Here is a 12,318-nt window from a genome sequence, read left to right as displayed (position 1 = left end):
CCTGTTCGGGACCCACAAAGTCTCTAACTATAGCTAAGAGATTTACTAACACTAACAGAAAACTCTATACACTAGAATACAAGGATTAAGAACTTCATACGAATGAGAAAGCAACAGCGCTAGCTGAAGCTGCAGCAGTTCCAGCACCGACAGTGGCGGCAAGAAGGAACTGAGTGTGGGGGGAGCGGGTGGCACCCTATATACCATGGCATGTGAGTGCCACTGCAGGGGGTGCTGGAGCTGGTCCTGGTCTCCTAGAGACACTGCTGAGGGAAAAACTTCCAGCAGCAGTGCATGTGGCAAGCACACACCCCTCTAAGTTGAATGGCCATGAGCAAGCACTCGAAGAAGAGACGGCTGCACTGGGGAGGTGGGGCTGCCTCCTGGAGAAAACGCATGTTGCAAGACAGAGTGATGCAGCTAGCTCATTCCATGTGTTGCTACCCAGCTGTCATGAGAGGAGGGATGGCCCAATGGTTAGGGCGGCGCTCTGGGACTTGGGATACCTGGATTTAATTCCTTGCTGTACCATAGATTTTCTCATGCGACCCTATGGAAGTCACTTGTGTGTCTGAGCTCCTTCTCCTGCAATGTGGAGAACAGCCCTGCCCTGCCGCACCACATGTGGGGGAATAAATACACTGAAAACAGAGAGATGCTCAGATACTACAGTGAGGGGGGGATAAATACTGAAGATAGAAATATTCAGCTAAGAGGCAGCTTGCTTGAAAATACCCTACATTAGCCCAACCATCCATGAGGCCATTATTATGCAACCCAAAGCAAAGAGGAGTGAGCAGTCTAAATACTGACCCACCTCATTCCAGTTCATTTGGAAAGGAACAGCCTTCAAAAGCCACTAAATTCACTATCGGGGTTTGGGGGGTTTAATATGTTAAAAGAAAAGAAGGAATTTGCAGCGAAGATTGATCCCGACAGTGAGCCGTGTAAAGGCAAGGACGAGCTGCCTCATCTAAGCCTGTCATTTTAAATCAAAATGCATTTCCAACCTCTAGGGACTGTTTTGATCATTAACATAGAGGACTTTTTCATCACTTAACTCAATCAAATTAATCTGAAGTGAAAAACGTGGAGCTGACAAAGGAAATATTTAGAAAGCAAACTATGCAGCATCAAAGGCAATTGGAAACAAGATTCCCAAGGCTACCTAAATAGCAAAGCCGAGAGAGAAGGCTGGAGAATGCGGCAATGAAATGCAAGGCCCAGGCAATGTGTAACAACAAGGTTATTGGGGGGGTTAAAAATGGAGGCCATTTTAACTTGCAACCAAATAGCTATTTGCTTTAATTTATGTAGGCCACTGCCTTCTTAACAGCCACTTCGGGAGGGTGAAACACTGCCCTACTTATTGTCCTTTCTTGCGCTTTTCCTACTCGGGGATTCTGAAGCAAGCAAATATCACTGAGGGGAGCTGGGCGATTTGTTCCTCCCACCCTGACCCCGTAGCAACGCAGACTGAATCCACCTTCCCCCGAACACCTGGCTCAGACACAGTGGATACACGATCCAGCACTGCAGCCTTAATCCAGTCCCAAAAGTACAGTTCAAAGGGCCCAGAAAGGAACCTTGTGCAACTCTGCAGAGGAGGGATTGGCTGTAGCGGAGCAGCCACCACAGACCAAACGGGCAGAGAGGTGGGAGCCGAGCCATAATCCTGGGAGGCAGCAGTGCCTGCAGTAGCTATGGAGGAAGGACCACAGCAGCAGAGGCTGCGCTGAGGCCCAGCCCCATGAGGAGGAAGGAGAAAAAGCCTTAACTTTTCCCAGGAGGGGGGTCACTGTGCTACAGCCAGAGGACAGCCTGGGCATGCTGCTGAGCAGAAGGAAACCAGAACAGGGAGAAGAGACTGGTTCTGTGCTCAGCTAGGGCAGGTTACCGTGGGTTGGGGTCAAAGCAGAGGATTTAGACTCAGACTTTAAGGCCAGAAGGGACCATCATGATTATGTAATCTGACCTCCTGCACATCGCAGGCCACAAAGCCTCATCCACCCTCTCCCATAACAGGCCCCTAACCTCTGGCTGAGTTACTGACGTCCTCAGATCTTGATTTAAAGACTTCAAGTTACAGAGAATCCACCATTTACTCTAGTTCAAACACCAGCAAGTGACCCGGGGCCCATGCTGCAGAGGAAGGTGGAAAGTCCCCCCAGGGATTTGTGAAGGTGAGCGGCAGAGGTGAAAAAGTCTCAACCTTTTATTAATACAGGAAGGAGGCCTCTCAGCAACTCTTCAAAAGGGTTTTACTACTCAATTCTTACACTACAAATACAGGTCCTGCCAAACCTGTTGTTCCTGAGGAACACCTCTGGACAACTGGAGAGCTAGACAACTGATGTCAGCACAAATACCAAGGCAGTGAGACCTAAGGATGAATGATTTCTATTCAGGCTGGTTAAAGATCTGGGCTGTGTTTCATGCCTGCCACACAGCTTGGGGAGGGAGGGGGGCTAAAGCCTCAAAAGGTAGGAAAAGTGAAAAATCCATATCCGAGACCTTCAGGGTGGTTCCCAGTAAGACCAGCAAGAGACTTGACATGACCGCTGTTTAAAAGGTGAACATGCAAAAAAGTGCATCTCTTTACAAGAGACTTCAGATACTGCCAAGAAAGCAGGAAGGGCTCAACACAAAGGAAGCATGGAGTACCCCAGGGCTGAGCTCATGGAGCTGGGGAAGGTGGCATTGAGGTTATTTTACCTCTATTTGCCACTAGTGAGAGCACTGCTGGGATCCTGTGTCCAGTTCTGGTGTCACAATTCCAGAAGAATGCTGATAAATTGGAGAGGGATCAGAGAAGAGCCACGAGAATGACTTAAGGATTGGAAAACATGCCTGAGAGTGACAAGTTTAAGGAGCTCAATCTATTTAGCTTAACAAAGAGAAAGTTATGGGGTGACTTGATCACAGTCTGTAAGTTCCCACCTGGGGAACAAGTATTTGGCCCCAGGCACTCCAATCTAGCAGAGGAAGCTCTAACATGATCCAATGGCTGAAAGCTGAAGCCAGACAAATTCAGACTGGAGATAAACAGTGAGTAATTAACCATGGGAACGATTTACCAAGGACCATGATGGATTTTCCATCACTGGCAATTTTTAAAATCAAAATTGGACATTTTTCTAAAATCTGCTCTAGGAATTATTTGGGGGAAATTCTCTGACCTGTGTCATACAGGAGGTCAGATGAGATGATCACAATGGTCCCTTCTGGCCCAAGAATCTATACTTAGCTCGCTGGTTATTTATCCGATACTCAGTGGCAAAACTTCATGACATTTAACATAGTGTCTAAACCAGGAAAGGAAGGTGTCTAAACCAGGAAAGGAGGGACTTAAAGGCATGGAAGACCAATGAGGATTACCAGCACCTTTGGCTTTGGAGCAGCCCCAAGACAGCTCTGCCCATTAGCTAATCCCACAGGCAATAAGGAGACAGGGACATGTCCCTGCATTGAGACCCGGATGGGGAAAAGAGCTGTGGTCTGGGCATGACACCTCCAGCATAAGCGAGTGGCATGCCCACACGCTCACCCCTGCTGCAGGGGCACTGAGAACTGCTCCTGTTCACTGCAATTCTCAGGGGACATCAGATCCGCCGGGAGGCAGAGAACTGATTCCGTGGGAAGCCATTTCTAGCCTAAGTAGAAGTATTTTGATTTCTAATTACAAGAGAGCACCTATTACAAATAGCCTTAGGTGCCCCAACATCAACTACAATCTAGCCCACCATACAAAGCGCTGTTACCACTGGCCACGGAGGCATTTCAACCCATTACAGATTTCTACGTTCTGAACACCGCAGTCCTACTGGGGAGCTCCTGCCACCAGACGCAGCAACAAACATCTCAGCAAACCCAGAGACTGTACAGTAATGTTTACACACAAATCATCTCCCCAGTGCCAAGCCCACCTCCAGCCTAAGCTCTGCTCAATACTGGTAACCAGCCCCATAAAGATGCACAGTTATTCTAAAGACTCACACTAACAGTCCGCTCAGATCAAGGTCCTATTAGTTTCAACCCAGGATATAGAAGGGTTTCACCCTCTCGGACAGAGCCAGCTAGGGGCAGGGACAGAGAAGTTCTACCAGGAGCAAACTTTGGAACAAGTTCTAGTAGAAAGGTTGCTGAGATTAACATTAAAGAATCCCCCTTATTCATCTTCTCTGAGGGCCCCCCCCCCCCCGGCGCCTACCTGATCTACTCACTCCAAGATGATCATGTAACATTCACACTCCCCTCGCACAGGGGGCCACTCCCAGGGACACGCCCACTGGCACACACAATGTTCGCACTAATGCACTAGCCTTACTTCACCATGCACTCTGCTCACAAGCCACATGGTGCACGGGGATCTGAAAGACAAGCCTTCCTGGCTTCCCCATAGCAGTTAGAGGCCAGGCAGGAATGGAACGCACCTGTATGGAGCTAAACACAGGGGTTCTTAAGGATCTGGCTGACCTAGCTGGAAAGGACAACCGAGTTATTACTGGCAGTAAGTCTAACACGAGCAGGACTAACTCAAGAGCAACTTGAGCCAGGACAGATCTCAGGGAACACCCTACCCCCACCTCACCTTGCAGCCCAGCTGCATTACATGATCCATGGAAACAGTCCAAGAATGTATCCATCCAATGCTACCTTGAAAGCATGAGGAGGATGTGTTTTGGCTGGCACCATCTAAATCAGATGCAGCCCAGTCTTTCAAAGAGTGCATCCTGCAACCAGAGCTCCAGACTGACAGAGCCACCAAATTCCAGCCTTGTGTTTCAGAACTGCAGCCCTTAACTTCACACACAAGGACCAAAACACTGCCAGACCTGCTTCCAAAACAAACCCCAGGCTCCACTCAGTGAGGGACTGAGGTGCTTTTAAGCACATAATTAAGACGGCTTCAGTATATCGCGAGCTGCCTAAGTATCACATTTTCATGTAAACACTTTTCGGAAGAACCTGTATTTGCCTAAATTAAAAATAAGCACACTTGTTGCTAATGAGCTCTGTGGAGACAGCAGCCCAGCCAGGGTCTCCAGCACACTCTGTCATGGGTGTAACCAGACGACATTGGAACAGGAAAAGGGCTGCTCTGAGGGAGAGGCCTCCACCCTCACAGAGACACCTGTCTGGGGATCACTCTTTAAAGCAGGCATTAAAGAGACAGAGCCACAGGGCCCACACTGGAGTGTTATTGACGTATTATTAAAATGCTCTGGAGCTTGATTAGCTGAGCTTAGTATTTATCATCTTAGTATTTATGCCCTGAAACAGGGAGCTGCAGGCACTCGGAGAAATGGATTCAAAAGGTTTTGCCTGCTTTCATCATCTCTTCCCTACATGCCTCGGCACCTTGGCTGGAGCTCTGCCCAGCAAAGGACAAATTTCTTCCAGCGACACCTTCTCCCCCCCAAAACCCCCTTGTGCAGGGTTATTCTATCTGCTCTGCTGCCAGTGAAAGAACCCCACTGTGCTGCATCAAGGGGAGACTGTCTACACAACAGCCCATAGAGCCTGCCTGAAAAACCCCATGGGGCAGGGACTGTCTTCCTTTGCTTGATAGAGTACCAAGCCGTCAGCACCCTTATGACAGCAGGAACGAGGCCACAAACAGATAATCTTGCTAGACAATTCCCTTTAACACCCTATCACCACCCCTTTCCAAATGCCAGTTACTAAATGAAACCTCCTTTTAGTCTGATATTGGCCTAGAGAACTGGGGTCCTTAGGTCTATTCCCTACAGTCATTTCCTGAAGAAGGAAAGCGACAGACTTTTCCCCACTTAAAAAAAACAACAACCCTGCAAAGCTTTTTTTATATATAAACAAGTCTCTGAAATGGAAAGATGCAATTAGGCATGGAAATAGTCCTCAATGAGCTGCCTTGCTATGGCGGAAATTGATTTATTTAACCATTTTATGTGCATTTGAAAACTGCAACCTGAGCATGTGCATATTATACTCTTCATTCCCCAGAATGGCTCTAAACCAGGGAAACAAGGAACGGGGTGGGGGGGGGGGGGGGGGAAGAAGAAGAAGAAGTTACATGGTACTGTAGAAACAGTACGCACGAACACAACTGAGGACTGGATCGTAACACCACGCAGGGACAGAGGTAAGGTAGAGTAGAGGTATTCAGTTTTTCCTCTGGTGGTGGTTCTTGGAGCCCCCACATGGGATCAGGCCCCCACTGTGCTAGGCCCTGCACACACACAGTAAGGAGCAGTCCCTGCCCCGCAGACTACCATCTAAACAGGCAACGCAGAGAGGGGAGGAAAAACAGAAGCACAGAGAGAACTGACTTGCCGAAGGTCAGGCAGCAGGTCAGTGGCAGGGCTGAAAATAGAACCAATATCTCTAGGCTGAACGCTGAGTCATGAAACATTAACATGGCATGCATCTTGTCACACCAAGCCAGGATAGCTTCCACCTTCCCAGCCCCATTCAGTCGCTGGGGTGGAGGCCTCTGACACAGCCCCGTATACTCCAGTGACATGTGAAGGACGTGTCCTGGGACTGTAGCCCAGACCTCTCAGTGTTCACTGCAGCAGATGGTTGAAAGCAAAACTCCGAGGACAGAAAGGAACATACTGCACAGCATGCAGCCAGCCACGCAGGAACAGCAGGCTAGCTCTTCACCTGTGCGTTTTAAAGAACCTTAGAGCCCAAAGCGAGCTTTGCTTGCTTCTGTTTAGCACTGGGGCCTTTCTTTGGCAAGAAGCCCTTTTCCTACCCCTAAAACAAAGGATAAACACTCCCGTATCTCTCGCCAGCACTTTTACTCCCAAGTGCTTATGGGGCTGAGATTCTTCGCCATCCCCTAAGCACACGCAGCCGTGTCTGGAGTGGGAAAGCACCAACAACGGTAGCGCCAGGCAGCTGGAGGAACAGAAATTCTATTCTGCTCCCTAAACTTCCCCTGGGACTCTCTCAGAACAAGGGGAGGATAAAGCTTCTGTGAAATCGAACCACAGCCACAGGCTGGGTTCCCTTCTCATTCCCAGGAACAGCAGCTCCAGAAGCACAGCACCCCGGCACCTCACGGAGGCATCAACTTCGTACAATGTAATGGAGAGCGCTACCAAATGTATTTTCAGCACTTCTTCCAGTAACAACTGGGTTTTCCTTGGTCTGAGTCTGCTCGGCCCAGGAGGTCCAGCAAGATGGCCGCTCTAGCCAGCTGGTCTGCAGGTTGCTCCAACAATTTCTAAATCCTGATCCAGTCTCTTACCTTCTTCCCAATGAGCTTCTTCCGCAGGAACTCCCGAGCTTCAAACATGTATGGAATGTCATAGAGTGGGCGCAGCTTCCGGTTCTTGTCCTGCAACAAAGAAGAAAACCCAAATAAGCTTGGTCGCAGTGAAAAGTGAAGGTGCAGCCAACCAATCAGTGAACTGCACAGGAGGCCCTGAGCAGCAGAAGGGATTGCACCCAGACAGCAATACGGAAAACAGGGGAGAGTCTGTCCCCTTGGGCTCTCATGTATTTCATCCCTCAGGGCTTCTCTGGATCATAAAGGCTTGACTACACAGTGAATTTGACCAGAATAGCTACTGAGCAAGCGCTACTCCAGAATAAGCTCCCCATGTGGACACGTGATTCTGGAATAAGTCACTTCATTCTGGAATAATTACTGCGCTTCCAAAGTGGAGTAATTATGGAATAAAGTGATGGCATTCCAGAGCAGTGTGTGTCTACACAGGGAGCTATTCTGGGCAATTTCATCATGTAGACAAGCCCCAAGAAGCAGATTTGAGGGATCAAAATTTACCCTCATCCTCTTCACCCCTCCAACCAGTATGGGACTGTCCCCAGCAGCACTTCTGCCAGTTTAGTTTTAAATTTTCTAGGCAACAGACACACACCCCTCCACCCACCAAGAGATTGCTCCTCAGCCTGGCTTATCTTTTTATCAGGAGGTTATTCTTGATATTCAGCCTCCATTTGCCTTTGCTCAGTTTTGTCCCATTCTGCCTAATTCCAGCCCCTCTCACCCTGGGGGCTCACCCCCGCAGATCACATGACTAGCCACCACACCCTTCGATGACTGGTTGGTAGCTGGTAGCTTCCTCATTAACAGATCTTCTCCTACAGAGACGGGACCCTCCCATTTCACACCCACAGGCTGAGGCAGCCTAGATGCAGTGCCCGTTGCTGGTCAACACTCCGAGACCCAGCAAGAGGCCCTTCCGCGTGGCGATGCACAGTGCAAGAGGCTGGAACGGGAATGAATGGCGATGCACCATGGCACCATCTGAGGCCCCCAGCCCACCAAAGCCCCATCAGTCCTGATCAACCCTGGCAGCTACCAGGGGTCACCGTAGGCCTCTACCCACATCAGACTCGGATTCCAGCACTAGCAGCCACAGAGCAACTTGCCTTTTGGCGCAGCTGCTCAATGGAACGGCAGGTTCAACTGACTTCTCAGGAGAACTCAACAGAAGCTCAGTGATTAAAAGGGTGGGGGGCTGGGTTTTATTGCAGGAACCCATTGAATCGTACAAATTTTCACTCATTTGAAAGACTGGAGCCCACTGCATCCCGACTTTTCAGACCAGCATGTCTCCGCTCCAGATTACACAGCACCCCGGGCATTTCCTACAGGAGGAGGGGAAGGAATCGGAAGGCTCTCATTACGAAGCCTTTGCACACAGCACCTTTGTTCCCACCCATACTGTTTCCTCCTCCCCACCAAAACACTAAAAAGGGCTCCTTAATTAAGATAACCTGGCAAGCTCAGTGCATGTGCTCTGCTCACACAGGGTCTGGTGGAAAAGTTGCTCGTTAGGCAAGCTCATTATCGGCGAGTGATTAATAGCACTCATGGGATGCGACACCAATGAAAAGGAATCGCAGGGCATCTCACTGCATACCAGTTACCGCTGTCTACCAGCTGCTTAAGGCATCTTGTGGTGATAAGGACCCTTCAAAGAGCAAGAGGAAAAAAAAGTTTCCAGTAGAAATAGCTGCCACGCAGTCAGAGCGGGAGGGGCAGCCGGGAGCGTTAATAAGGGGAAAGCTAGAAATCTGAAGGCAAATACATCGGCAAGGCTAGTAAGCAACGAATGGGAGGGAGGCACTATTAATGCCCCCTTGCAGCTGGACCTGGAGAAGTCCAGGGAGTGAATGACCGAGTACATGAACTTTCCTAAATCTTTGTTGTGAGAGCTACTCCCACAAGCTGAGACCCAGCAAACTCGTCTAAGCTCCCAGTGGGCAAAACCTCCACTGACAGAACCCCACCAACAATGAGTCATGGACAGGCCCAGAAGCGGGGGTCAGGGAGAGTGCACAGCCCTCATTTCTAGAGGAGATCTCACTCCTAGACCCCCACAGCTTAAAGCCGGCTGGTGGGTACACTTGCATTGGAACTGGCGTCACCAGTCATCTTTTTACAGCCAGAAGGGACCATTATGATCTAGTCAGAGGAAGAGGGGTCCAGTCTCTGCTCCACCCCAGACTTCCTGGGACCCCTCAGCCAAGTCACAGTGTGTCCCGAGCCTCAGTGACCATGTGGAAAACGGGGTAAGCGTGGCCCTACCTCACAGGGGTGTTGAGGGGATAAATGCAGTACAGAGTGTAAAGCGCTCAGATACGGCAGCGATGGGCCAGACAACCTGACAGGCCACTGAGACCACTGTCTGCCACGCTGCCCACTACTGTCTCCTTGTACTCCTGTCTGTATCCATCCATTGCCTCATCTTAGGTGAACTGTAAGCTCTGTGGGGCAGGGGCTGTCTGTGTACAGCCCCTAGCAGAATGGGGTGCTGTCCATGACTGGGTCCTGAGGTGCTATGGTAATATAAATAAAAATAAAGCTTTCCTGATCTACCTAGCACAGGCTAAAGAATCACACCCAGGGATTCCTGCAGGAGGAAGGATTACTGGGGGCTCAAGACCAGAGCTGTGCATAGGAGGGCCCAATACTACCCACAAGCACCAGAATCACCTGGAAACATTAATGGATTTTGAACCAGCAGTTCTCAAACTGTGGGTTGGGACCCCATTTTAATGGGCTCATCAGGGCCAGCATTAGACCTGCTGGGACCCATGGCTGAAGCACAAGTTCCACCCCCACCCAGGGCGACGGGGCTCAGGCTACAGCCCTGTCTCCCCCCACCTGGGGCAACAGGGCTTGAGGCTCTTCTCCTCCCCTCTCCCCCCCATGCCATGTAGTAACTTTGTTGTCAGAGGGGGAGTTGCGGGGCAATTAAGTTTGAGAACCCCTGGGGTAAACCAACGCAGCTCCCTTTTACAGACATTATAGCTCCTTAGGTTCAGTCTGCTCAGGACTTGATCCCTGCTGCAGGCTTCCCCTTACACTCAGAATTGTGGCTAGTTTGCATCAGAAACTTGCTTAAGACAATGTAAACGAATCGGAGCGGTTTAGAGCCTGCCCACTGCTCCCAGCCCACAGCTTGGAGTTACAGCAAACCTCCAACTCGATGGAAAAGCCCTGTTACGCCATCTATTTCATCCTAGAACATACAACCCAGACGCAGGCCTCTGACCTCCCTAAGACTGCAATCTACCGCGGATGCCAGCTCATTAACAAGGATTTTCTGTTGCAGCCTGAGGAATCGACATTAAACACCAGAGAATGTCTCACACAACAGAAGATGTAACCCCAGGAGCAAAATATTTAGGATCTGAGTCTCTCAACGGCTGGCTCAACAACTGCTTAGCACCTGCTGAGGAAGTCAAATGCATGGACAGAAACAGGCCAAAGTAGAGACAGAGGCAGAGGGTGAAACACATGTCAAGGAAATGAAGTGTTATTTGGTCGATCCAGTCGTGCACACAGCTCACTTGTAAAAGTGTGCAATCACCCCGCTCCTCCCATTGCTGTTATCTGCCACCCACACTTGTGTCTCTGGGTTCCAGCCCCCAGCGTTCCACTCACGGCAGGTAAGGCAGCACCCAGGGCTCTGGGATTCATGGAGGGGTATTGCTCCCTACAACAATGATAACAGGGGCTACAGAAGTGAGTTTAATACATACTATCTAGGAACATAGGGCAGAGTCAAGGTGGTCACCTGTAACCAATACAGGCTGGGAACTGTCTCTAGCAGCTGGAGCAGGCAACTGGGAATCGGAGCTCTTGGATTTTATTCTTGACTCCACCACGGCGTTGGACCAGTCACTTCCCACACTGGTTCCCCAGAGCCCAAATCGGTTTCCCTTAAGGTCTCAGTACAACAGTTACCCGCTCCCCTAGGCCCTCTTTGGTGAAGGGTGGGAGGGAAGGAGGATGAGTGGATGGCGTGGTGTGGGTAGAGCCTCAGTTTCTTGTGAGGTGGGGGGAACCATTATGGGGAATCTAAAGGGCATTGGTCCAGTTTGCCTTCATGTGGTTTTATTGCTAAGACTATATGCAGGTCCAGGCCATAGGATGGGCATATTGCAGCAAGTCTAACTAGAGTGCTGTATTGCCGGACTAGCCCATCTCGCTGCGCTCTGGTGTCCAACTGGCTGGGCTGCAGCGTGGGGGTGTCCGCATTTAGGCCTCAAGCTGCAGGGTCCGAGTAGGAGCGCCAATGTGGGACACGCATCTCCAGGTCCTCGCCTGGGCCAGTGCTCAGAGCAGCAGCAAACTGGCAGAACATCAGTCACACCAGCCCTCAGCTGGGGCGGGAGGATTGGGGGAGGAAAGGGCATCCCAAAATTAAAGAAGTCTTATGTGATTCCAGCCACCAGAAGCAGCCTGGTAACAGGGTAACTCCAGAAAGAGTCCACTCCCTCTTGATCAGCTGTGGTTTACTAACCCTAATTCTGAGCACAAGACTGGTGCAAACTGCAGGCATCCTCGCTCTGCACATGGCTGCTGCCCCAGGACCCTCTGCCCAGAGATGTCAGCACTGAGGGGTGGGTGCTGCTGGGGGGGTAGGTGGGGACACTAGCTGAGAGAGAGACGTTCATGCCAAGGCACATCAAGCTCAAGTACTTTTTGTTTATGAAGCTACTTGCAGAGGCAGACCGGGACTTTATTTTACATGAAGGTCTTACAGTAAAAGCCACACTGATGTTTACAAATAGGGACATTTCATAACTCCCAGCAACCCAGGACTGTGATCTACTGTGACCCAGATTCAATTGTTCTATTGTTCTGCCCCTGAAGTACAAGCTCCTATGTGAGAAGACTCTCACTTCACTCATCCTGCCAGGACAGGTCTGTTTAGGTGGACTGGCACCCGTATGCCCCTGGAAACCAAGCTACTCCCTGCCTGCCCCCTATGCTGGGGAAGCAAGCTGCTGCTTCTTACCCATGCCTCCCAATGTCACCAGCTCTGACCGAATACAAGCTGCAGC

The 12,318-nt window shown here is 50.2% G+C and overlaps 1 protein-coding gene across 1 annotated transcript in view; it reads right to left on the bottom strand.

Moving 5' to 3' along the window:
- SND1 (staphylococcal nuclease and tudor domain containing 1) overlaps window positions 1–12,318 on the bottom strand; it is a 494,703-nt gene that overhangs the window by 325,021 nt on the left and 157,364 nt on the right. The window contains exon 11 of the mRNA XM_074942785.1: window positions 7,241–7,330. Within this exon, the coding sequence (XP_074798886.1) occupies window positions 7,241–7,330 (90 nt within the window). The remainder of the gene's footprint in view (window positions 1–7,240; window positions 7,331–12,318) is intronic.

The sequence above is a fragment of the Natator depressus genome, chromosome 1 (assembly GCF_965152275.1).
Source record: "Natator depressus isolate rNatDep1 chromosome 1, rNatDep2.hap1, whole genome shotgun sequence".
Taxonomy (NCBI): Eukaryota; Metazoa; Chordata; order Testudines; family Cheloniidae; genus Natator; species Natator depressus.
Note: the sequence above shows the minus strand (reverse complement) of the source record. Positions and strands in the feature narration are given on the sequence as shown.